The 25,954-nt window shown below is 44.9% G+C and overlaps 3 protein-coding genes across 3 annotated transcripts in view; 1 reads left to right on the top strand and 2 right to left on the bottom strand.

Moving 5' to 3' along the window:
- Positions 1-25,903, top strand: part of LOC128727496 (uncharacterized) — a 30,633-nt gene extending 4,730 nt beyond the window's left edge. Inside the window, exons 3-6 of the mRNA XM_053821416.1 lie at positions 11,471-11,575; positions 11,649-12,024; positions 23,142-23,503; positions 23,892-25,903. Of these exons, the coding sequence (XP_053677391.1) occupies positions 11,471-11,575; positions 11,649-12,024; positions 23,142-23,503; positions 23,892-24,046 (998 nt within the window). The 3' untranslated portion in view covers positions 24,047-25,903. The remainder of the gene's footprint in view (positions 1-11,470; positions 11,576-11,648; positions 12,025-23,141; positions 23,504-23,891) is intronic.
- On the bottom strand, positions 1,245-2,427 carry LOC128727498 (uncharacterized). Its single transcript, XM_053821418.1, has 2 exons — positions 2,310-2,427; positions 1,245-2,229 (listed from the first exon to the last, which is right to left on the bottom strand). Exons 1-2 carry the CDS (start codon positions 2,352-2,354, stop codon positions 1,603-1,605), a joined length of 672 nt encoding a protein of 223 aa, XP_053677393.1. The 5' UTR covers positions 2,355-2,427; the 3' UTR covers positions 1,245-1,602.
- On the bottom strand, positions 3,499-4,654 carry LOC128727497 (uncharacterized). Its single transcript, XM_053821417.1, has 2 exons — positions 4,518-4,654; positions 3,499-4,444 (listed from the first exon to the last, which is right to left on the bottom strand). Exons 1-2 carry the CDS (start codon positions 4,563-4,565, stop codon positions 3,554-3,556), a joined length of 939 nt encoding a protein of 312 aa, XP_053677392.1. The 5' UTR covers positions 4,566-4,654; the 3' UTR covers positions 3,499-3,553.
- Positions 25,904-25,954: the final 51 nt, after the last annotated feature.

Raw genomic sequence — 25,954 nt, 5'->3', positions numbered from 1 at the left:
GCCACAGATATGTTGCATCTGCGTTTCGCACATGTTCAAACCCTGCGCTAGCAACCCGTAAGCTTCGGCCAAGCAGTTCTTGTAACCGTTTCCGACAGCGAACAGGTCCTGGTACATGTTGTTCGCTATCAGCTTGGTATCGTCCTCGGTAACGGTCGAGTTGCTGTCCTGCAGGAACGCCAGCTTCGCATTAAGCTTCGCGATGATAGGCTGAGGACTGTGGAAAACATTGTGTCCTCGGAAAACGTCTAACAAACGCAACTGCTGCAGCTTTCGCTCGAGGTCGCCCACCGTGCCGTAGTATTCCAGCATCTTCATCCGAACCGCATCATCGACGGTGTTGATGCAATTGGTAAAGCTCACGCCCGCTAGGTTCACGTTCATTTCACTGCTGGTACGCACAAAATCGAGACACACCATATCGGCCATTCGCTGCACGTTGATTTGCTGCAGAATGTAGTCCTCTCGCACGATCACCTGCTGAACGTACTGCTCTTTCGTAAGGATGATCTCAAGATGGAAATTCACTAGCTGGTTCGTGATGTTGCTCTTGATGGCGCTGACACGCGATTGAGCCTCGTCGATGCTGGCCTTGTATATCGGGGCAATTCGTTTGAATGTCGTAATGACATTTTCTGCATCAGGACGACCGGCCGAGACGATACCGGCGAGTGCTAGCAGCAAGACGATGTTCTTCATGGTGAGGCTGTGATTACGGTTTAGAGATTCCTGTTTTTTCGGTTAAACTGCATGTCTGGATCATGCGAGTAAGATCTTTTATACAGTACTTTGTTTGGTGGAGCACTATTTACACTAGATTAAAATTTTGGACAAACTTGTTGACACTGGAAGCTCTGCTGCGCAAAGGAGTTTGTTATCACACAACGATATACGTGTGAATTTCCATGAAAGAATTAAGCTGTTTCTTGAGAACATCCGGCTATTTACAAATCTGCAGCAAAGCCCGACAAATGAAAAAAGTAAAACCCATTCAAAGTTTGAATGAGAAACTGTTGTATTTGTCAGTTTTTTAAAAGCCGTATGCTGAGATTACCACCGGATGTGCTTGTAAATTTGATGAATATCTACACAAGCTAATGGCTACGGTTTTAATATCTGGTTAATTTTTTCAAAAATATTTCGTGTAACTGTAGTAAAATACTTAAGCAGATTGAAAAGTCATACATATTTTAAAACTTATTTTATTCATAAGCGTTACTTAAGTATAAAATGATAATCTTCGTAATCATAAACTGAGAGTTCATTCAAAATGATCAATTTCATCACAGCCTTCGCCGAGCTTTTATTACTCCGCTATGCAATATGAACGTACTCTCTCAATCAATTTATGATCCTACATGAGTAACTTTTTTCTCTTATCTATAAAATATCATATTCTGCATCTCAAGACGAAATATAATCTTAAAACACTGTTAAAAGTTGCAACGTACAATGTAAAAAGTAAAATATGCTAAATATCTCACACAGTTTACAGTAATAAATAAAATAAAAGATAAAATGATTGAAATATCTCATCTGCTTGAAGTTTAATAATTTATTACACGCATTTATTGTGCAAGAAAACACGCTGGACTAGTTTCTTCACTCCTGCTCATTTGCACACACGAGCCTCAGCTGCTTAGATGTGGCCTGTAGCGTGTTCTCAAGTCCATCTTGGGCCGTCTTCATGCACTTGACAAAGTGCTCCTTCACCTCGTTAAGCTCCTTGCGAATCTCACCCAGTGATTCAGCACTCAACGCTGGCACCTTGGACGCGACACGCATCCGCTGCTGCATTTTCCCGCGAATGCTTGCCGGATCGACGAAGATGTTCTCACCCCGGAATGCGCTCAATATGTTCGCCTGATCGTACTGGTCACGCGTAATGGCATGCTCTGTGGCGGCCGATAACTTCTCGAAGAGAACCTCGTCCACCTGCTTCAGACAAGAACCGTACGATACACCGGCCAGGTTCATCATGATTCCCGCCTTCTGTCGAACGAACTCAACGCACTGCGGACCGCTCGTTTGGGCCGCGGCTGTGGACAACTCCTGCAGCACTTGCGATTCTCCGCTAATGGACGACCGAACGTACTCTTCTTGGGCTAGCACTAGCTCTGATTGCACGAGTGACACGAAATCATCCTCAGCTCCAAACAGTCGGCCCTGTTTGCCGACCTTCAGCTGCGTGAACAAGCTCAAGGACTCGCTCCGGTCTGCAATGGTGACCTGGGGAGAAAAGAATATTGGATTGCTCGCTAGTGATCGAACACGGCACACGTTTCCATCGTAAGGCACGCTGAGCTTACCGAAACAACAACGGCTAGCAGCGCTATACACAACAACGCCTTCATCTTGATTGTTTTACACTGGCGCACTTGGGTTGTGGTTTCCTTTTTTTGTCTACTACAGCTGCCACCTGTAACAATGAAGCTCAAGTAGGCGAATAAGCCTGCGACGAGTTGGGGACGTCCGTTTTATATTCTCCGGTGCCCAGTACCGGTTCGGTTCTATCGTAAAAGTCACCCTCGAGTGACCAACACACAAACCAGGCTTATCAGTGAGCTCTCAGATGTTATCAGATGGGGTTGAATTAAGAAAGCGACGATAAGCAACCACGCCGAAATCACGGGCGGAGTTGCAATGAAACGGAAGTCGCCCCTTTTCGAGGACGGCAGCGAGCGAGGTGTCTGCGGGAGCACTTGAGTACGGGTGATTTTTCGAATATATTTATGCGGTGAATGCGCTTTAAGGGGGCCTTCGAGATTTAAACTGGAGCACTCCATCTACATACAAAATGATCGATAAAGCCGAAGACAACGCTCAATCATGTGAAGGAATTTCTCGTCGATCGTGGGTGTTACAGCAGGGGATGATTAGTTTGCTTGCGAAAAAGGAAAACATTATACAGCGTTTTTTAGCCGGAAACGTTGATATCGTGAGCTGATTATTTTTTGCACGGAAAAGCGATTGTTTTGACCAAAATGTGCTTGATGTGTGAATAGTACATAACGGCTCGAACAAGCTTCTTACTAATTTTACAATCATGAAGATTTTATGTATTTTCAATTTTCAATCAACTAGATTTTGAAAAAAATATATATATTTTGCATATAAATCAAAAAGTTGATAGTTGATCTTTAACAAATGAATACACTAAGCGTAGCAAACATGATTTAGAATACTTTCGTACCATTTCAATTTTCATATAAGTCAATAAGTTGATAGTTGATGGTTAACAAAAGAATATACAAAGCTAAGCAAATAATAATAAAAAAAATTTCATACTATCCTTAATAACCAATTAATAGTCAACAAGTTGCTCATCTTGCTATTGATTAAAAAAAATAATGTTCAGAGATTCTTCTGTTGAACAGTTCAAAATTTAATTTGTTGCTTTTATATATAATGATTGCTGGTGCTCAATAATGTATGACGTCAGTTACCATTCAATGTGATATTGTATTCAAACAAGATGTTCCAGGGAATTAAATTTAAATTTAAGTTTTAATTTATTCATATTTCATTGCTAAAAGTCGTTTAACATTCCTCTTTACGGAACAATCGCGTAAGCTATGCCAGGTGTAGGTTGTTCTTCGGATGGCACTGTCTCGGATGGCTCGGTTTCCACCACCTCAGGATCTGAAGTTGCCGGATCCACCGTGGGTACTTCCGTAGGCTCCTCCGTGGCTGCTTCCGTAGGCTCCTCTGTGGCTGCCTCCGTAGGTTCCTCCGTTGGTACCGCCGTAGGTTCCTCCGTCGAAGCTGGCAACAACGATCCCAGACAGATCTGCTGCAACTGCTGCAGCACAGATCCAAGTGTGGTCTGCAACAGTTGATCGTTCATGGTAAGGCAGCTGGTGTAGGCTGCCCGGACATCACCGAGACGACCTTCGAACGCATCAACCAACTGAGCAAGTTGCTGTGCCAGCTCCACCGGAGCCTGCTGCACGGATGACAGCTTTTCCACCAACCGATCAACGATCGTTTGTGGGTTAACGAACACGTTCTGCGCCCGGAACACGTCGTAAACGCTCAGGTTGACGAAGGATGTCTCGTTCACCTGCAGCTCGGCGTACACGCGTGTGATTTCGGCCGCCAACGTGGAGTCCACGTTGCTGAGACAGTTAGAGAACGACACACCGGCCAGGTTCATGTTAACATCGACGCTCTGGCGCAAGAAACTAAGGCAGCTTGTGTCGATGCTGATGCTCTGCCCGTTCACCTGTCGCAGCACGCCAGTTTCTGCTCGAATGGCACTCTGCATGTACGACTCCTTGCGTGCAGCGATGTCCACGTTAAACTTGAACACCACCTCGGAGCTGTTTAGCTTCGCGGAGGCCACAGCATTCACCACCAAGTTCCGGAGCTCCCTGTAGGCGGGATGGAGCTCGCGTAAGGCGTCGATGACCCGCAAGGACGTCTCACGTTGTGCCAGCGAGACCTACCGTAAAAGATTGCGCGTGAAAGTTTAGCACAAGGGCACGTAATGTCGCTAAGGTAAATCGCAAACTTACACCGAGAAGTCCCAAGAAGAGCACCACCGAAAGGTTGAAGGCTTTCATGCTGAAAAATGACTAGAACTTGGTGCTTCAATTTCACTTTGCTTTCGTGCTTCCTCGAAGCTCTGCAACCTACGACAAGGATGGGTTAGTGCTCACTGTTTACGACGTCCAGAAGGGTCCGAAGTTTTTATACCGACTTGGAATTAGTTTTCAAGTACTTCATCATTCGCTACTATCGGCGAAGAAGCCCTCGAGGGTTGTCCTCGAATCGTGGAACCGTTCCCTACGGGGTTTGGTGTTGGTACTCCAACACACCCAGCCAACCCCAATAAGTTGCCCATAGGTTAGTGTCACAGGGAACCACTAAGCCGCCCATCCCAGGACGACCCACCATTATCGGTACCACAGCTACTGATAACGATTTCGCGTCGAGTTCTTGTCTGCAAAAACGCAACACAGAAACCGCGTATGCATAATTAGAAACTAATTGGAGCATGATTGATGCCGATGCAAGCATATGGTCCAAAATCGATACCGCCTTCGTGGTGCCAGACAACGCTCCCTTTGAACACCGGTTGACACGCGTTAGATTAGATCACGGCCTGTCAAAAGTCCAAGGGGTGACGGGTTTCCACCGGATTCGGCCTTGTTGTCGTATTTGGTATACTCAGTACTCGTCCACAGGGGATGCACGGATTCGAAGTGCTGGATCAGAGTGCGCCATGGCTCAATCGGATCATTTGACTCTAATCGGTGATTTTTACGTTCGTCATTGTGCCGCTCAAGTGGCCAGAATGTTTAGCTTCTCGGTAATCGAATGAAGCTTACCTACTACGGATGTACGGCACACGAGCATGGTTCTTGCGTACTCGACTAGCGTTCATCAATTGATAACGAATTCGTGACTTGGATCTACTTGGATTCCTATGGTAACCAGAACAATCGCATACTGAAGAGCCGGGCATTTTATCGTGTTTGCACGATCGATTGTTGCAGTGAAAATTTTCGTCCGGTTCATTCACGAGTGCTTAAAAGCTCTATTGACGCATGCGGAGCTTGAAGTAGGTGTCGAATAGATACTAAAGCACCTGGTCACGTTACGTGCGACTGTACCGAGATGGATGGATAATTGGAAAATAAAATCTGTCTGGAACGATGGAATCGAGTGTATTTACAAGCATAATTAATCGATTTTATTATGGAATTATTTACTTAGGTGATTCGATAAACCCAATATATCGATTGGTGAGAGAAAACCAGTATTAAATAAGCTGGCTGAGGAAACTGAAAACATCTGGATTTTAAAACAAAACCATACATAGTGATCAAGTGCATAAATAATTATATGATACTTAAAATCATATTCCAATGTTAAAGGCCTTCGATAATATTATAGTTACGTTAAGCTCTACGTTAATCCTATCATGGGCTAAAGGCAAGTTATTAATGAATCAATCACTCTGATTCTTTTGCGAATAATGGCATTTCAACAGCATTTGTCCCTCATATCAGGGTGATAATTACAGGTAAACATCAGCATGAGATCCGGTAACGATTACAAACATTTTTACATATTGTAAATATTTTAATACTTTAATAATCTTATCAGTTTCATTGGAGTATATGGGTTTTACGCTTTTCCGTAGCATGCATAACCAATTATTGCTCAGCTTCTAGTTAATTGTTATAACGGATCATCTTATCGTAAACAAAACAACAATATAATTCATCCCAAGCGTACAGTTTGGAAGCAAAAACTGCATCATTTTCTTAATTTTCGCTCACGCGGAAAAGGTTCCACAGCGTTCTTGATTAAAGTTGGCGCAGAAACAAATCCAAAGGACCCCAACGGACGCTGCGGCATGCTGTTCGTTTGGATCACCTTTATCGTTTCCGCTTTGTTGCTATTCGTTCCATCTCGCTCGCCCTTTCGCTTTCTAGATATTTATCTCTCACTCGGTGCTGTTTGTTTCAACGTCCTGTTTTTGCCCAGCAAGAATTTCGGTCCACGGTGCAAACTTTACCAATTTCAAAGCAATGTGCTCTTCGGCCAGTCCGGCCCGCGCTGCCTCTCGTGGGAGGGTTTCACGTTTCCGTTGGAGTCCGAGTTAGCGGCAAAAAATTCCATGCCTTTGCGACGTAAAGATGCAGTTCCAGCCGGTGTAGTAATTTACAGTGACCCAGAATTTTAAAGTCCTCAGCACGGACACGGACTGTCGACGGGCGAAAAAAAAAAATGCACCTGAAAAGGAATGTGCTTATCCCGTGGAATGTGGTGATAGTTTGTGGGGAGTTAACAAGCGCTGGATGATGTTTTAGACAGCATCATCCTGTCGTGTGACAGCGGGAATTGCTTGCGAGTCTTTGTTTAGCTTTTTTTTTATTTTGTGCAGCATTTGCACCAAACGCTTTTGGGTTAAAGTTCATTTATTTTACAACCAGCCAATTTTACAAGCAGTTAATCGGTTAAAAATAGCTTCAAACAGGATGTGGATTCTTCCGTTGGTAGCTATTATTAACAATCCCGGTGGGCTCCGAGTGGCTCGTTTAAAAATGCCCCTCTTGGCTCGAACATACGCGGCTGATAAGAAACAACTCCCCGTCGGTTTGATTTACAACTAACAACCGTAGCGGCCGCCGAGCTTTAAAATCTGTGATAGCGAATCGAGATTTCGGTGATTCACAAACGGCCGCCTTATCACCGCGCGCAAGGGTTGAGGTTAACTCTCTTTCCCCATCGCCTACCAAATATCCTGGCAATCGATCATGATCGATTAGCTGCTAAGTGGCAGCGCTTCGTGAATGAAACCTATCGTTGCATCGGATGCACGGCTCCGTGAGGAGATCTTAGGCCTGGCAGCGATGCATTTGCAAGCGATTTGCACATGCAGACCATTCTAAACGGATGGTCGTGCGGTCAGTGAATGATAAGGAAGCTTCTGCTGACCTAGATGCAAATCTGGATGCCTGTCCGGCGTGTCTGAGAGCTCCGATAACACACTCAGCATCCAGATGCGATGACCCATCCGTGGGATTGACAGATATCATGTTGAATATCACAATGAAATCAATTTCAATGTCAACAGGTAAAATGATGATGCACTCGTTAAATTTACCTATAAAATGAGCGGCGCAGGGCCAGGTAAATTATAATTCAAATGCACACTGGCTACCATCAGCATCTACTAGCAAATCAGTTCTTTTTTCACAAGTTCGCAATAAGTGTCCACAATGGTCGCAAAGGTGTTGTACGTTCTGCTCATCGGCACGTTGGGGCTTGCACAAGGGCAGCGTGAGCCCTCGCTAGAGGTGATAACCGCACTAAAGGAGCTCCAACCGCGTTACCGAGAAATCCAAGACTACGTCGTCAACCGCATGTCCGAAGCGCGGCTCAACAGCTCCCAAGTCGTTTTCGATTTCCACACGGACATCATCGCCTCGAAAGACGCCTCCGTGCGTAGCACAATCTCGGAAGAAATGGCGGTACTGGCGACTCTCGAACGCCAGCCGGAAACAGTCGACCGGACGTGTCTCGATTTCGTGCGAAGCAGCGTCGACGTTAACATGAACCTGGTCGGTGTGTCGTACACGAACTGCATCGTGCGTGTGGATGACTCGTTGACGGATATCGTGCAGGTGTTCTATAAGGCGATCCAGCAGGACGAAGCGGCGTACACCGGGAGCGGTCTGTTTGCGGTGTTCCGTGGCGAGAACATATTCCATCAGCCAGCTAACATCGTCGAGAAACTGACAGAGCTTCTGGAGCAGTTGCGTGAAAATCCAACCAGCATTGCGACTGAGCTGTTCGATATGGTGATCGAGTTCGAGGAGCAGCTCACGGAGCTGAAAGTTGGTTATGATGGGTGTTTGGAGGTTGGAACGCAGCTGCTCCGAAGCGCACTCGAAATCGCTCGTACGCAGATCGTACAGGTGTGCCTGGGGGAGTCGGAATAAGTCACATTCGGTGAACGTGTTGAGGATCCTCGTCACAAACGTGGCGTTGGCGTTTGATGGAGGTGTGCTTTTAGAAGCGAAGAATGTGAAATTCGATTCACCACGAAAGCAACAGGTGTAAAGATGGTAAATAAAGAGACTGTCATTTCCCACGAGCACAGGTTCATAAGTAATGTACCACACGGGGATAGAAGGGTGCACCGAAAAGTCTTATGACATTTCCTGCCAAAGAAGCGAAAGTTTCCATAAAGTCCCGCCAACCATAACCAGCGAAGTTTAAAGCCATCCATTTCATGGTTTCTGTTCGGCTCGTCTCTTTGGCTGGTGGAAAAGTTAGCTGAAAAAAAAAGTAAGGAAAGAAAACTTTCCACAATCCCGTGGACGATTCCCAGCGGGCCTGGAATTCACTCCGGTTTTAAACTCATCCACCTGCGGAAAGTAAGAGTGCTTCAGAATTCTTTGTCGATTTCACGTCTTTTCATCTTGCCGCTTCGTCGAAGTCTATGAAAGCCATGCCGAGCCACACGTGTTTGTTACATTCAACCGTGCCAAAAAGGTGGCACAATACGCAAATTGTGATTGATTGGTTTACATGCACGAAACGCGATGGCGCCGGGTTTGCGGTTACCGCAGGGAACGAAGGCAAGCCGCCCAGCGAAATATGCTGTTATAAGTTGGAAAATTGAATTGAGCCTGCCTTTTCACGGGTTTTTCGCATGACATGTGCTCTCGTTCGTGTGGATTTATTCTCGAAATCCGCGTGTTACGGGGGATCTGCAGCACGGTGTCGAAATGCTGCCCACTCTTGCACCAGACCGGTAAGCCACAACATCCGGTTGCAGGATTAGTAACGGGTGGCCGATCTCCGGTTATTCGCATGACCTTGTGCAATTGCGAATAATCGAGGCGGTGGCCTAGAAATAAAAACAACAACGCTACAAACGACCCCGCGTGAGTGACCCAATACGACCGGACAGATTGTGGTGCGTTTATCAACCGCGAAGGTGCGACAATAAAAATCCAAATTTCGAAGATTAAATCCATCTCGATAAGCCCGATAAAGCCGAACGCGGGAGCTCGCGACCCGGAACAGTGGCCACGTATAAAGGGCCCGGTACGACCGTCTAACGGTAGCTATTCCTGCGTAGGTTTTCCCTCGAAAGTACCAAGTTCTAGACGAGCAATTCGATAGCAAAATGAAGGCTGTTCTGGTGTTGCTGTTCGCAAGCGTAAGTACCGCCGGCGCGAGTGCAACGGTGTTGAGAGAATTCGGTGAAAAATGCTAACGTTCGTTCCATACCGTATGGGGCTCTGTCGATAGGTTGCCTGGGCCCAACGTCCGGATTCCGTGGCCGTGATCAACAAGCTGTACGAGGTGCACCCGCTGTACAGACAGATCCAGGATTACGTGATCAACACGATCGCCGATGGGCGCTTGTCTAGTTCGTCGAAGATTTACGATTTCCACAAGGAAGTGATCCTGGTGAAGAGTACCTTCCTCGGGACGTCGATCAAGCAGGAGCAGGATCTTCTGGCGCAGGTCAACGGACAACCGTCCCATATCGACCAACAGTGTCTCAGTTACATCCGCCAGAACAGTGTGCTCAACATGAACCTGGCCGGAGTATCGTACAGCACCTGCATCACTCAGGCTGGTGACTCGCTCATCTCTACCGTGAAGTCGTTCTACGATCGGCTGGATGTCGATGAGGCCGCGTACGTCGGAGTCGGTCTGTTCGAGGAGTTCCGTGGTGAGAACGTGTTTTCTGACCCCAACCGCATCATGAACCGACTCGACAACCGGCTGTTCCAGATGCAGGACTATCCGACGCACATTGGCAGTGAGCTGTTGGATGCGATCAACGGGTTCACCTTCTCGCTCGATGACATTCGCATGAACTACGTCAGCTGCATGACGATGGGCGAACAGTTGCTCAAGTCCTCGATGCAGCTGGCTCAGTTGCAGCTGGAGATGGTTTGTAATGGCGTGCATGTTGCTGTGCCCGAACAATCCGTTCCGGTACCGCCTGTGCCGGAAGTCATCGAGCCAGAGCCTGAGGTCGGTGAGCCAGAGCCAGAACCGGAAGTTGTTGCACCTGAAGCATAAGCATCATTGAAAGGACTTCTTCCTTCGAGACTGTATCCCACTTTGGTGGCTTGTGTTGAAAATTTTCCAATAAATTATTATGAATGAATATGAAATGAAGGCTACGTATTATTTCTCTAAAAAAAAGAGTTCACCACGTGGTGAAAAGTGTAATGTTCACCTACATAAGTGTTCAGTGTTTGAACGCCGTTGAACAGGGTTGTGGTAACACGACTGCAGAAAATACAATATATGTAATCAAATTTAAAACTTAATTGCATAACGGGTGGCATCCGGCAGCAGCTAGACCACATACACAACAGCGCTAATTTTATCAATCTATCTTGTAGAAGATTTAATTATCTTCTGCTACCCCAAGAAACCGGTGCTGGTTTATTCTGTTACAATTATGACAACAAAAACAATGCCCGTCCATGGCGCAAACACGACTTCCGGTTACCGCCTTTGCGTCACTTAATTTCGGGAGGAAATCCAGCGCCATCCTAGCAGGCGTTGGTCCTGCCATCGCTGCCATCGTTACGTCGCCCGGCATCCTGGGATAAAATATTACATTAAATATTCATTGGCCCTGCAGGAGATTCTGGGTGCAGCTGAACTCCACCCGAACTTCTGCCTTGGGTGGGTTATACCGTGCCGTAGCTGAGGGTGGCAGGAATGAATAAAGGGATTTTTTCCCAATCTCAAACCACCCGCCCTGGCAGCAGATTGCATCCGAAGTTTAGCGAGCAGATTAGCGTTTAGATGGGCAGCTATTTTTAAGCACTCCTCTTCAAAACATTCCGCTTCTGTTTGTGGTGTACGCGAACGATGCGTGAATTTTGCATGCTCCAGTATTAGTAGAAAATGATCCGATACGATAACACAAAACTTTAAACTTTCTCTCTGTTTTGACTCCTCCTTGCAGGCCATCATGATGTAACGGCTTCCCCAGGGCAGAATCAGCTGACAACGGATGATGCTACGTACGGAGACGAACGAACTGGACCATCGAACCCACAGAAACGTGGAGGTATGCCTGTGACACGCAACCTATTTATCCTGAAACCTGGTACCTAAAACTAATCGTGTACGAATGCTCTCAGTGAACCCGCTGCTGTACCGGGAAGCGGAACTGCGAAGCGACTTTTCCGGCAACTCTATCCCGCAAAATGGCGTCTGGGAGGATGTCGAGGTGCCACTGCCGGGCCTGCCCTACCCGATGGAGCTGTTCGATGCGGCCGTCGAGCCTGGATTTCTCGATCGAGCTGGCCAGCAACGAACGTACGACGTTCTGCAGGCCCTATTGAATCGTCCTTCACCGTACAGTCCGCTGTACGTCGGTCGACCCGTACCTGGTGGTCTTCCGATGCGGCTTCACGGACCTGGCGGAGCCGGTGGAAATCCTTACGGCGAGCGGAAGAAACGCACCTCGGCGTCGTCACTTCCGTTGGCCGGAAAATCTCACTCCCACCTGATGCGGTAAGTTCCGGGCTGGGTGTGTGTATCTTTCGGGGAAAGTTTTAAACGAATTTCCAACTATACGGCTAGTGAGGGTTTGCAGCCCTTCGTCGGAAGATGGATTGGCTCTAATTTAAATGCTGCCACGGCGAGAAGCACTTGCTGGGGGGAGTGTTGTAAAATGTTGCCGCGCTTGAAGAGTACGCTAATTTGTTTCGAGGCCAATTTATAACTCGCGCTGGCCTGTCTGGGATGATGGGATGATTGCGAGAATTTAAATGGGCTGCAGCACTGAATTATAGTATTTAAGTAGTTTTTTATTTCTAAAAATTCCCTTTTTAAATTTAAGGTCAATATATGGTAAATGCGTGGTATAAAATTTAAGTACATGAGCTTACCTACAATCAAACTAAAACCTTTCTTTTGGAAAACTTACATTCGTATAATTTTACTATAGTTTTTTGTGCATAATGAAGTGTTCCTTGCACTTTAACTTAATTCCCGAGTCTTTAATAAACCTTTTTGATCGAGGTGCCTGGGGCAGATACCACAAGTAAGCTTACCGGCATGTCCCAGAACCGGTGCTTATCCAACTCAATCGTTCGAGTAGAAACCCGAAAGCAATAAAAAGCTTCACCGATCAATCAAATTATCGATCGAGCAGTACATTGGTGGATAAAATTACCGTTGGATTTTACCTTTAAGCCAATCACTTCTAAATTCTTTTCCTTCGAAACCACAAGTACCTGTTCTTCAGCTACAGTGACGACGCATCTGATGTGTTTATTTTTAAATAAAATAAATACCCTGAGCATAGAAACATCGGGAAAAAGAAAATCGATCACTGGTATTTTTTGTTTAAGTACCATGGCTAAGGACCGATTTTCGATCACGAATTGTGGTGGAAGAAAATACACCTCAGCCAACAGAAAATTTGTTACGAACCGCTGCAGCATTGCTCGGCCACAGTTGTTAAGCCTGTTCCAGTACTGAAAGCCTGTTCCAGTACAAGAAAACCCAATCCGCTCGATTGTACTATAGACATTTATATAACCACCAGGTGGCCGCCCCAACCGAGGCGTAAGGCCGCGTGGCAGATAATTTAGAGAAGAGCTCTCACCGGGAAGCAAACAATAAAGCTCCCACTTGGTGCCACCATTCGTCAACAGCCACAGTCGGCTTCTGAGAAAAGGGCATCATGGAAACAAAACGGCTCGGTTTGACGACAAATCGACAAACATAATTCCCGGGTCGGTGGCGTTGCTTTCGATTTCATTACCCAAGCCCACCCGAGGTGGAGCGAACTGGCAGAATTTCGAACTCCCAGCGGTGCCGATTTGCTGTGGGGTTTTTTGTTGCCCAATCCCCCAACGGTTGAGGTTTGATTTGTTTCTCGTCAACATCGCTGGGAGAATGACGCTGCGTGTATCAACTCCGAAGCGACCGCACAAACCACCCAAAGCAGTGTGCTTTTTCCATGGCGCCAAACTTACAATTGCAGATTGCGTTCGCGGAATGGAATCGTTACGAAAAGAGCATGTCACCATGCATGTGAGTTGAAGCTCGTGTCGCTCGCTTCGACTGCTTTGAAGGGGTGCTTCAAGGAAAAGCGTCTCCTAGGGGTCGCCGAAGGTCGACGCGGGCTAAAAATTATCATTTTATCCCAGCAAACGGTCCCGTTCAGCCATCGGAGCATTCGACTGACGTCAATCATTATGGTGGGCCTGTGGTTCCGTCGTTTGAGCCGACCATTTCATTCGGGTTTTGGTTGAGCGAAGTGTGTCAAATATGTGTCCCTTGAAGGAGGCCTTGAAGAGGAAAAAATACACGCAAACACCCCAAAGGGGCGTATTTGTGCACCGCTTTTGGACCGAACCCGCGGCGCAACACGTTGTTGCTAGCCGTCATTTTCTTTGCTACGTTCATATTTCCAGCCGCAACCGACGGGGTGGCCGGTTTCGGAAAGCGCCTGATTTATGCTGCACCCGGGTCGGAGAAGGCCGGGAAAAATTATTATCCTCCCATCGAGCCCGAATGATATGCAGAACCGTTCGAATCGCCCCGGGTGGGAGCAGATCGCATTAATATTAATAATCTTCCCGGCGGCACAGTAGGTGATAAGTGTGGCGAATGCTTTCCAAGGACTGTGAAAAGCACCAGAATGGAAACGTGCGCACGCTCGTGAAAGAAGGTGAGATAAAAAAAATGACCAAAGAGGGCTTGTTTATTAACAACTCAAAATATATTGAAAAAAAAAATTAATCTCCAATTTTCTGCTTGAGAGGCTGAAAATAGAGGACATTGTTGAGGGTCTGTGTGACGACTAGTTGTAAGGATAGCATTATGGAATTCTGAACCGATCGCGTCATTGTTTCTCTTCGTTGCTTACATTTCATTCTCACATCGTGCCGCCTCCCGATGCCGTGCCATCGAAATCGATGTCAACCGGTGGGTCTGGACATTAGATAAGTATTGCAAATTGATGCAAATAGACGACGCTGGCAGACGAGAAACGAACCTGACGAGGGTGCAATGGTTTGGAATCAATCAATGCAAACGATGTTTAGATCGCGTCGCGCTCGATGGTATTGACGGGTGTTTTGTTGTTACAGAAGCGGAATGATATTTTATGGTAATGTTGCATTTGCAACATTCCAAACAAGCGTATTTAAGGCGCATGTTTCATGATGAAGTTGTAACAAAAGCAACTCATAATATCTAACAAGCGCAATATCTTTGTAACTTTTAAAAACAGTACAGATCTATGTGATAGTAATTGATTGTAATTTAATTTTGTTTCGTTATTTATTTCAAGCACTTGAAATGTATTATTGATTATGGACATCCAAATAGCGAGAGATTTAAATTTAGTTGAATTTATAATCATTTGTTTTTGTATCTAAGTCATATTAATTGTTGTGGTCTACGGGCATATCCGATTTTTCCATTAAACTAATCAATATCTCTCCACTCAGCCTAAGATTTTATGGTTTTATCGAATCAAAAACACATTATCCAAAGCACCCCATGTTGTATGAGCTATTTCCCGTAGCACTAAAGCACAGATTCAAAAGTTAAAATCTACCGCGACAAAATCCCTAATCCATCGAATGAAGGACTCGCCCTGGCTGGGGCTGGAAAGTTCACATCCTGATTTACATTGCCACTCTGGCTACATGGCTTACGCCAACTTTAATGTTGAGTTGAGAAGCCAATCCACGAGCTGCGTTGATTTAAAATATCATGCTCAAACGTGTTATCGAAATGAATGAAATCAAAACAACCGCCGTCGGTTTGTTGCTTCGGGTCGTTTGCCTTTCCTGTGCCTGCCAAGCTGCCTTCAATCTCTTTCTTAATCATTCTGATATCAGCGTCGATTCACCGCTTGGATGCAAGAGCATATTGCTGCTTTACCGTCACTTTTCTGCAACTTTTCCCAGAGTTGGCGCGATCGGAGGCTGAAAGTTCTTTGGCACTCGGCCGTGTATTCTTTTCCCTGCCAGAACTTGCGTTTCAAGAAGCGCTGCATGCCAACGAAGCCGTCCTCGTTGGAGGACGATTTACGTTCCGATGGCATTCCGCAGCGGCTGTCCTTTAAGCCGGCTGGCGTTCGTAACAGCTGGGTGGGTGAAGAATTTAAGGACCGCGAGTAAATCGATCCCAAATACGTCCCCGACTTTGCTCGACCAATTCTGCCATTTTTTTTGCTGTTGTTACTTCTCTCATCTCACTCCTCTAGCTCCTGCATCATTCCATGCAACCTCCTGGACCTACTCGCAAGCATAGATTACGGCAGTAGAGCTTTAGCGGGAATGTGTTCCACAACCAGGCACGTGCCTGTAGTAGTGGGTGGTATATGATGCTTCCACAATCGGTAGCACAATCGTGTTACGATGTTTCCCTAGGGAATGGATGGATGGCGGCTAAGATTTTATCCGAAATACGGCGGTAGACACGAATTTTCGGTAGGCGACGTAAGTAAACGCTCGAATGCCAGAAATTGTTCGTACCATGTCGTGGTATGTTCGTGCCCAGAAGCACCAACAGCCCGATCCGGCTACCGTCATCGTCGGTGACGGTGTTGTCGTTCGGGAAATCAATTATTACTGTGCTTCCCCCATATCAACGATTACGATCCGCATGGCTGAATTTCATGTACTTTCCGTCCGTCATACGACGTCACGGGCAGCAACACGAGACGATCGTCGTGGAATATGTTATTCCTTTTTCAAACCCACTTCAGCAGCAGCAGCGGGTAATGAAAGGAAAAAACAAAGCCAACAATATTTGAGACACAATGAACCTTTCCGGCCACTCCGTGCCCAACCGGACGATAATTGCGTGCTACATTTGAATTCATTAATTGATAGCGCGGCCGGAAAGCGGAAACCCAGCGCAGTCGCCATCCCCGTTCGCGACAGACGGTGCAAATTAAAACAACTAGCCCGACTGCCACCGACAGGCGTGGAAGCTGGTTAGTTGCCGCTTCGCTGCTTACGATAAAGATAAGCAACGCAGGGAATGGAAATGTACGAAGCGGACAAAACTACATTCGTCGGTAAATTCTACGGAACACGCCGTACCAGGCGCCTCCATCGCATCCGGTAAACCACCATGCGTCTCCATTGGGTATGGGTACGGTGAACAACCAGGCGCCTTCATTCGGAAACTTTTTGCAAAAGGTTGCCTTCGTCGTTGCCGTTGTGAATTATATTGAATCGAGCGACATGGCACCTGGGATGGAATTACCTGACGGCCCCGTGTGCTGGCTAAGAGCGTGTGCAATTGAATACGAATAGCGATAGGTCGTATTCATTTCATCATATTTCTACACGTCATTACCCTTGCGAACATATTGATGAAAATCAATGGCAAGAAGCCGCTTAAGGCAGGTCAATAAAATAAAATGGCATTGTTAATTTTTATTTCCCGATATTCCAATCGGATTTGAATTACCTTTTGTTTGTTGCTAGCTTTTCGCTTTGACACATGTTTACCTTTCCACAGTATAGAGCTGTCATTGAGCATGGCATACTATGTGCACATATGTTTTTCTTATAACAATTTCCTTATGCTTACACTTCCTTTCATGCTGATGATAGGTATTGTTTGCCCTCGTTCCGTTTCACACCACATGACTAACAGTAAACGTGGCGGGTTCGCCACAAAGCATTACGATGCACACAGAGTGCTGGATGCTGCGACGTGTACTAATCTCAGTGGTTTTGCACATATAAAAGCACCATGCAGATTCATCTTCCCCTGCTTCCAGCTCTTTCTCTATGCATTCCTCCTCTTTCGACCGTGTAGTGACTTTTCAAAAGGAAGTTAGACAAAATTAGACACCACTGTCTGTCACAGACTGTGATTACACCAGAGTTGCCTGCTTTTTTCAAGCACATACATTTGCTGCACCGAATAGCAACTTCAACCGTACATTTTCTCCCTTTCAGACTGACAATTTTTCCCACCCAAAATTCAAATCGTACCAGTGACAGTGCGCCTTTATTTGGGGGACGAGCTCAAATCTTGGCCGAACGATTCACCAGGCATCGCAGCTCTGGGGAAATCAACAAACCAACAACTGGCCACATTCCGAATCCCTTGCTCCGTATCATTCATATGGCCTTTCGATCCTTAGGAGCCAGCTCCTGCTTCATGGGTAGCAGGGAAAATGGAAGGAACTCCTTCCGTTTTTTTTTGTTGCACTGCTATTGCCACGTCACGGCTCGTTTGCAATGGCAAAGTAAATGCACTTTCCCGTCTGTGCTCGGGGCCATTTCTCTCTCTCTCTGTCAGCCCTGGTCGGGCTGCTGGATTCGATGTCAAACCGATGCCTTCCACACGCGAAGTGTCTCCGGGAGAATGTTGCAGTTTTGCAGGGACGGAAGTTTTATGCATTATGCTTTTATGATGTCACATAATGTACACCCTGACGGCCAGCTCGGTTTCACACCCTGGGCCGAGCGAGGTGTGCAGTTTACATCCCACAGTAATCGGAACCTTAAGGTATGTTTTAGTGCAACATTCATTGCCTTTCATTGTGGTATTATTTTGTTAAAGATAATGATGAAAGACACTATATTTTCTCATTTTTTTTTGCAATAAATTCTACTCATAACATATGAAATATGTTTAATAACACGTACTTCATTCAAGAAATCGCTTAATATATCAGCCATTTCAAATTCAAACTGATTCCATTTTTGGCAAAGTTAAAATGCATTCCACGCAAACTGATTCAAGTTTAAGTTAAGGATCTGACCGCTAAGTTACCAGTTTGCCAAATGAAGAGGCAACCCCCGACAACACTTTGCTAACTCCACTTGTAAGAGCATCGCATTAGACTTCGGAAATGCTTACCATATTCACCAAGCTCTTGCGTCCGATTCACGAGTCCATGATATTGCTCTAAGCTGCTTGCCAATGCCTCCCACAGTAGAGCGGTAGTTCCGATCGGCAAAAGCGTAGGTTCCTTCAAATAGGATTAGCTCCACTCGGTCATCCTGACTGCTCAATGGACCGGACTGCAGCAGCTCGGGGAACGCAAAGCCAGCCAGCAAGCGAACGATCAAGTGGCGTACAAATATTTGCACCCTTTTCCACGCTACACGACACCGCCCACGAAAGGTCCGCTCGGTCGATCGTAAATTATGATTCCCATCAACGCCATCGGTTCAATCGAGGACACTTGATCTGATCCCAGCGTTCGGTTTGCGTTTGGGATTTGGCCTGTTGTGACACGGGACGCTTCCGCAATTGCACGGTCTTAGCAAGGTATTGGCCGAAGGAAGGAAAGTAAAATGCATTCCGAATCGATAAGATGAAGAGCGATGGTAGTGTGGAGAAGGACTTCCAGTGAAAGCCCTTCACACGCAAGCACACGCCATTCGTCAGTGGAGCGTTTAACGTTTTTGCCCCCAGCTCGGTACCCGGGTGACGAAGGACGACGCCCAATTACTCACCCACCTGGGAAATATATCATTTCTAATTAGCGAGTTAGTTAATTATCTATTGCCCGGTCGAAGCGATACGCTCCGAGCGAGGCACAAACGATAACGCGGCGTTGTGGCACAAACCTAACATCAGCAATGAAGGCGATGATGGAGCATGATAATGATGGGACGTAATTCACACTTCTCAGCGCCGACCGGGCCCATTAGTGCCGAAGTGGCGAACCCAACTCGATTACGGAGGAAGCGAGTGGCGTAAATTATGTAATTACAAGCAACAGGTAGGAAGGAGGATGGACAAAAACTTTCCCACCGTATGCCTACGGCGAATTTCCATATGGCTGGCATCCGTCGGAAAGGATAGGAAACTAGTCCGATTTGTGATTGCTCAATCGTCGTAATGCTTGTAAATCGTACAGGCCAAAGCTTTCGAAAAGATTTCTTAATAATTTAGCCGACTTTGGCAAGGATGAGATAAATATTGTTTTGATAAATTTAATTATTTATTTTGTATTCATTGTAAGGTGTGTTAAGAAATTCATGAAAGCAGCAAAGGAATGCTTGAATATTCAATACAATCAAAATTGATCATATAGTTTATAAAGATCTTTAATACATAACTAATATATTCGGATGCGTATTTTACATCAAATCAGATTTATTTTTTGAATGCTTTAAAACACATGTCGTAACTAAACCAATGACCTAAAGTAAGCCTCCCAATAGCATAAATGTTTACATCAAACACTCCGATTGCATCTTACATTACACATACAACCTTCAGCTATTTGTTTTATTTGTCTGGCGCAGTTCGGAAGCTGAAATTTAACTCTCTTGCTCCGACTAGCTTTTATTTATAACAAAAACGTGTGTAGAATGTGAGCGACCCTTAGAAAAATCGATCCGTTTTATGCTCGCGGCGGGGAAATGTATTCCAACAACTTACCGTAGCCCAATTCGCCGTGATAAATGATAAATGTCAACGTGAGTAGCTGTTTTTTTTTGTTTCCGGTCTTTAAGGTTACATCATTATAGGATTTGAGAAGATTTTTTTCTCTCAGCATCGTTTTTTCTACCGTTTTATGGTTTTATTTTTTCTATCAAGTTGGTTCAACAGGAAAGAAATGTTTAAGATATAAAGGCAAAGGTAGAGCTAATAGCAAAAAACAACCTTATTACCACATTTCTTTGAGTGCATGATTTAAATTGCAAATCAGCTTCTATGTAGAGAAAAATTTTTGAATTCTTATTTGATTTATTTAAATCTCATTTCAACAAAACCGTAGCATTGTTTTTTTAATTTCAACGGAATGTCGGTGCATCGGTGGTAATTTTTTAATAGAATTACAACCAGTGCTGGTTTGCTTTCACATTGCATATTTGTACCGCTGATGGTAGGCTTTTCGGCCGCGGGATGGCAATTTTTTCCACAAGGGCATATACTATGACTATGGCGTCGAGAGATCGGCTTGCACAAGAAACATATAGCTTCCGTTGATGGCACCCGTTGATACCGCACGTTCGGTGTAATTGGATTTTATCAATCTGTTGGTAAGTGGAGCCATTAATAGATCTCACTGTTTGGGTGTAAAAACGAGACTGGACGTGGAGTTTGTCTTAAACGCATGCCCGATTACCATCAAAGTCGTGTTTCTTTAAACATAAACAAGTTTTTTTTTAACATTTATAGAGGTTTGTTACGTTTTGAATTTGTTGTTCAAAGCCTTAAGAATATTATTGGAACAAATTTACTAATCAAACACAATTTTTAACATCTTATATAACTTTTACAATTCAACGCCCTACCACTTACAATTTTATAACATATCTTGAAGTATTATTAATACTTTCTTAGTGCAGACAAGTCAGATAGTTATAAAATAGTTTCAAAAGAAATTACGTGCTCTGTAAACATTAAACATTGATGGTAAAACCATTGAAAGCAAAAGAACAAATTTTTATATTAGCAAAATCATCAAATATGAAAGCTTAGCATGGGTCTGCATGGCAACCCCTTCGAAGCAGTTGAGCTACTTATCCTGTTGTTATGGCTTGTTTGACATGGTCCTTAGTTGGATACGGTCCGAGTACCTTGTTTAATTAGTACTTCTGCCAGAACAAATAGAAATGCGTGTTGCTACTCATCCATGCATCACACTGTGAGCCGATTTCTCCGATGGAAAGCTCACATGAAGGAGAGAAAAAAAAGATGCTCCTACCGTGTCTTGTTTCCGGGAGCACACGTTTGTCATCGCACTAATGAACATCGACCGTAGGAGGTGGAATCCCTGGAACATCTCGAGGACGTTACCTTTGCTTGCCTTCGCACACACCCGCCCATCCTGTTCGGAGCGGAGACGACGTGTGTTTATCGAAAGAAATCGTCCCACCACTCTCGACGCTGTAATTAGATATCATAAACGACACGCCACCGAAACGCAGGATACACGATTGTCTTGGACAATGTTTGGTTTGCTTGTTTTCTTTGCAACCACTTGGATTCATCCCTTTTCTCGGGCTCCTTTTGCAACGTTCAGTAAAAGCGCAAGGTGCTGCAGGACGTTATCGTGTCCTTCCAACAAACCCCAACGACCTTTCGACCAGATCGTATCAGCTTCCGAGAGTGTTGTTGCATCAATTACCTGATACAGTGAGGTGCCAAGAAGCTGTTTCCTTCGTTTGGTCGTTGTTTTCTGGCTTCATCACACGACAGCAAACCGACTGAATGCTTCCAGATCCTAATTAAGCCGGAATCATCTTGCACTCAAGCACGGCAGCACACTTGAGCGAATAGATTTGATCCATTAGCTGGCCGGTGGAGGGCGGATCGCTAACGAATCGAATGACCGATGACTAATCGAACAGGTACACTCCCTGCGCTCGAATCAAATCTTCATCCGTTCGCCCGGCAAGGCAAGGACTAGACCATCGCTTCATTCGATCCGGGACACTGGACGCTGCCTGTTGCTGCCTCGTGACCCCAAATGCTGCCACCGTGAGGGGCTGGGAATTGAATTATGGTACGCATTTCGTCGTCGCAAGCGGGATGATAACGCTTCAGGATTCCATTATTGAAACACACTCCACTCGGCAATCGAATTAAATGTTCATTTCGCAAAAGGCTACCCAGGGAGGGATTTTAGCAATGTCTTTTGGATTTTTTTTTTGGTTTCCTTTCGATGCCGACACGAATAATGTTTCTTTCGACTGAGCACGGCGTGCCACTTGCTCAAACTGACCATTCTGAGAACGAGCTGCCAAATGAACCGAAAACGGTCCTTGTAATATAAATCTATTGGTTGAGCTGTTTGCTTCCATATGGCAGGTTACTGCAACTACAGTTTGTACGATATCCCTATCATTTTTTTAAATCGTACCTATAAGCAAGCCATTAGAATGAAAAGACATTAAAAACGCTAATAAGGCGAGACAAAACATGCTACACGTGTTTTAAAACGCTAGTGTCATAACGTCAATTGAACTGGCGATTAAAGCCATCTAAGCAATCATTTTGCATGCGCGCATTCTAATCAAAACACATGCGGAGATAAATGGTATAAGAAAAAGAGCTTTGGGAGCTTTCAACGTAACCAAGGCCGTCAAGATGGTTGGTGATACAATAATCGGCCATGTTGCACTGGGAATATCTAAAGACCGTAAAGTACGATAAAATTCCATCATTGCTTTGGGTGGAGATTATATTCCATTGGGAAAATAATATACATAATCTTAATGCTCTGTAAAGTGTACTTTATGGAATTACACACGCTCAGGATGAGTTGTGTGCGTACCGATATATTTTCAAAGAAATATGCCCATCATCTGAATAAACTTACACTTGTACTTGTTTATTTTTATTTACAATCTGCGCGATGATTGCATCACAATGAATTTAATTAATTTTGCGCGAGCATCGATGGAGGGATCAAGGGTTGGCTGGCAGTAAATCATGCACGGGAAATGGCATTTGGGTGAATAAATGATGAAATAATTGAACGCCGTCCGGTTGATTGTAATTGATGAAATAAGCTGCACACCTTTTGTATCCTCAACAGCTCATGCACCTTTCCGAGCCTTGTTGGAATTTGTAATTAATGGAGAATGTCATGCATTAATCGTATAGCATTTGCCTACTGTAATCCACCCGAAACTACAACCTTTCGTGCATTTTACTTCATTTTCCAGCTTGAAACGGAACTCAGGCAAGTTGTCACCGGCCGAAGTGTTTTCCCTGCTGGCCCTGATGGATTCCCGCGACCCGTACCGACCCTTGCAGCCGCTGCCCGAGTACATCCCGGAAGGAGCGAATGATGCACTAGCTTACGCCCCCAACGGACTATATCCAGACATGCCACTTCCGCTTGCTCTAGAACAGCTTCTCGGAGGGCATGCTGGTAACCTGCCCGCTGACGGATATGCTTACGAAGATGCCGGCGAGTGGTTGAATGGCTGGACGGAACCATCAGTCGATTACCTGGGTCTGCCGGTGGCCGATCTGGAGTCTCTTGGAGGACTAAACGAGGGCAAAGGATTAGGTCCCGTGAATGGTGAGTATATTAATTTTTTCGTTAATACAGTTAGTACCCAATGGCGAATGAAAGCAAAAACTTTAAGGCATCTTTGCGTTAACGTACTTTTACAGATTTTTCAATTGCAATCAGTGTGAAATATTTCATGATGAAATATTTCAACGCCTTGTGTTTTAACATCGGATCCAATCATCTTCAAACAATGTTTTTTGATGTTTTATGTTATTAAATTTTGTAGAAATTGGTTTTAGTAATTAAGCGATGATTTTATAGTATCATAATATATATTCTGCAAACTCTTCAGCATTTAACTTATGGACACATTTGAGCTACCTTTACTCATGTTTCATAAAACTAATGTGCGTGTTTATCAATCTAATGTTTTAATCTATCATCTTATTTTTAGGCTTCGCACCCCAACAACGCTTCATGGTGTCCAAGAAAAAGCGTAGCGTGTCCCAGGTGAACCAAACGGGCCAATCAGTCGCCGGTTGCAAGGCGGGAGATGCAACATGCACCCTGCAAAAGCACTACCAGGGTACGATCCAAGCAACCGCCTAGGCAATGACCCCAAAAGACATTCGCAACGATTAGACCCACACCGCATGTACCAAGGACCCGATACCGATGCAAAAGAAACGCACCAATGGCTCACGAGAAACCGGAACTACAAATCAATGTACCAAGTGTTAATTATTATTGTAACTACCATTACCTGTATCACAGCTAAGAATGCATACGAAACAAAAAAAATCACATTGATGAGGCATTGACCGCAAAGCACTATCTATCTCCCCGATATACGTTCGATTCGAACCGCACGGCAACCGGCACTTGCGCTGCATTTGCCGGCTGAATTAAGTTAAACCCTTTCATTGCATGCACCACACCCTGTCTGGGAATGGACGAGAACCAGGGCACGAATGGGCACGCAAAATGGACGCTTGCAGAAGTACTTTTGCGAGTGTCGCAAGCACTGTCCTTCTTGGTTGTAATGTTCGGTTCATCTTTTGTGTTTGTTGCCATATAAATGAAGCTAATATTTTCGGGCACAACCGTAACGAATTAATATGTATTGCTCTACTACAACTTTCTAGACGTTGAATGGCTACCATTGCAGAAGACATCCATGTATTGCTCTAGTGGACTCGTATACTATTTGGTACAGACAACCAAAATTGTGAAGGCACAGCTTATTGATGATAATGATGACGATGACGAGGAAGAATTGATTGGATTAATGTACACGCACTGCGCATAAATGTGCAACAGGATATACCTGCTATTAACCGTAACAACAGCACTACAGTTTATGAATGTATCCACATAGAGGCTAATTAAACGTTAGATGTATTTATCGTAATTTAAACTGCTCTCCTTCAGGACGACGGTTCGCACAAACCGCGTACGCATGATAACATGACAAGAAACTGGCTCAGAGGTAAATAATTTTTAGCATAGTAAGAATATACATATACACCCCCATTTAAAGCATATAACATCATGATACAAACAAGAGGCAAAAAGTAAAACACTTTCGCACGCAAATCGCGCTGCGTATTTATCGACGTGGAAGAGAAGATTTCACCCTTATCGTCCTATCGTAGTGAATGAATATAACGTAATATTTATATTTAAAGTGGTTAATAAATGGATAAATGGAACAACTGAAAAAAAAAAACACACACAGAAACACAAACGAATTGTAAACATGTACCATTGGGTAGATAAAAAAGGCGGCATAACCATTGCAAGGAAGTGTACTTTTGCGGTTCTCTAGGAAGAACCGGCCAGAAGTAGTATGAAGACGCACACGTTCTTGCAGTCGCTACAGTAGCAGCAGAAGGGGCCGGAAAAATACAGGATACTTAGCCTACATTAGTTGAGCGCCACGCCGACGAAAGCGTCCGTGGCAGAGGATGGAAACGCTGGAAACCGTCAAGCATTCGTAACGGAGGGCTTAACATCGGAATTTACGTACCGATTGCGGGACACGGGAACGGATTACACCTAGGGTGTAGAGATGAAGCAACCCATACCCCGATCCTGTGGTCCTATGCTAGTTCGGCTGGGTTAGCAAGGATAACATACGTGAAGGAAGAAAACAAGAAATAAACGAAACAAGAAATCGGTAATTGATTTCAATGAAGGCGGTATAAATGTCGTCGTTTGATCCATGTGGGAAGCTTTTCCGTTTGGTTCGTTTGGACTTAATTTCGGTAGGCTCCTCTACAGGGCTGCATTTTTCTTTCCGTTGAAACAAGTAAACTTATTTTTTGCAACAGAAATTTTACACTTCCAGCTGCGCTTTACCAGCAGGATGCAACAGTTAATTTAAATTTGAAACTCTTGAATGCTGTTGTTCTGTTATCCTTTGAACCGGATTAAATTGTCAAATATTTCATTTAAGATCTCATAGCCAACTGGTTCAATTTGTTCATTTGAAAGAAATGGGAACGTTTAAATCTA

This window comes from Anopheles nili, chromosome 3 (genome assembly GCF_943737925.1).
Source record: "Anopheles nili chromosome 3, idAnoNiliSN_F5_01, whole genome shotgun sequence".
Classification (NCBI taxonomy): Eukaryota; Metazoa; Arthropoda; class Insecta; order Diptera; family Culicidae; genus Anopheles; species Anopheles nili.
Note: the sequence above shows the minus strand (reverse complement) of the source record. Positions and strands in the feature narration are given on the sequence as shown.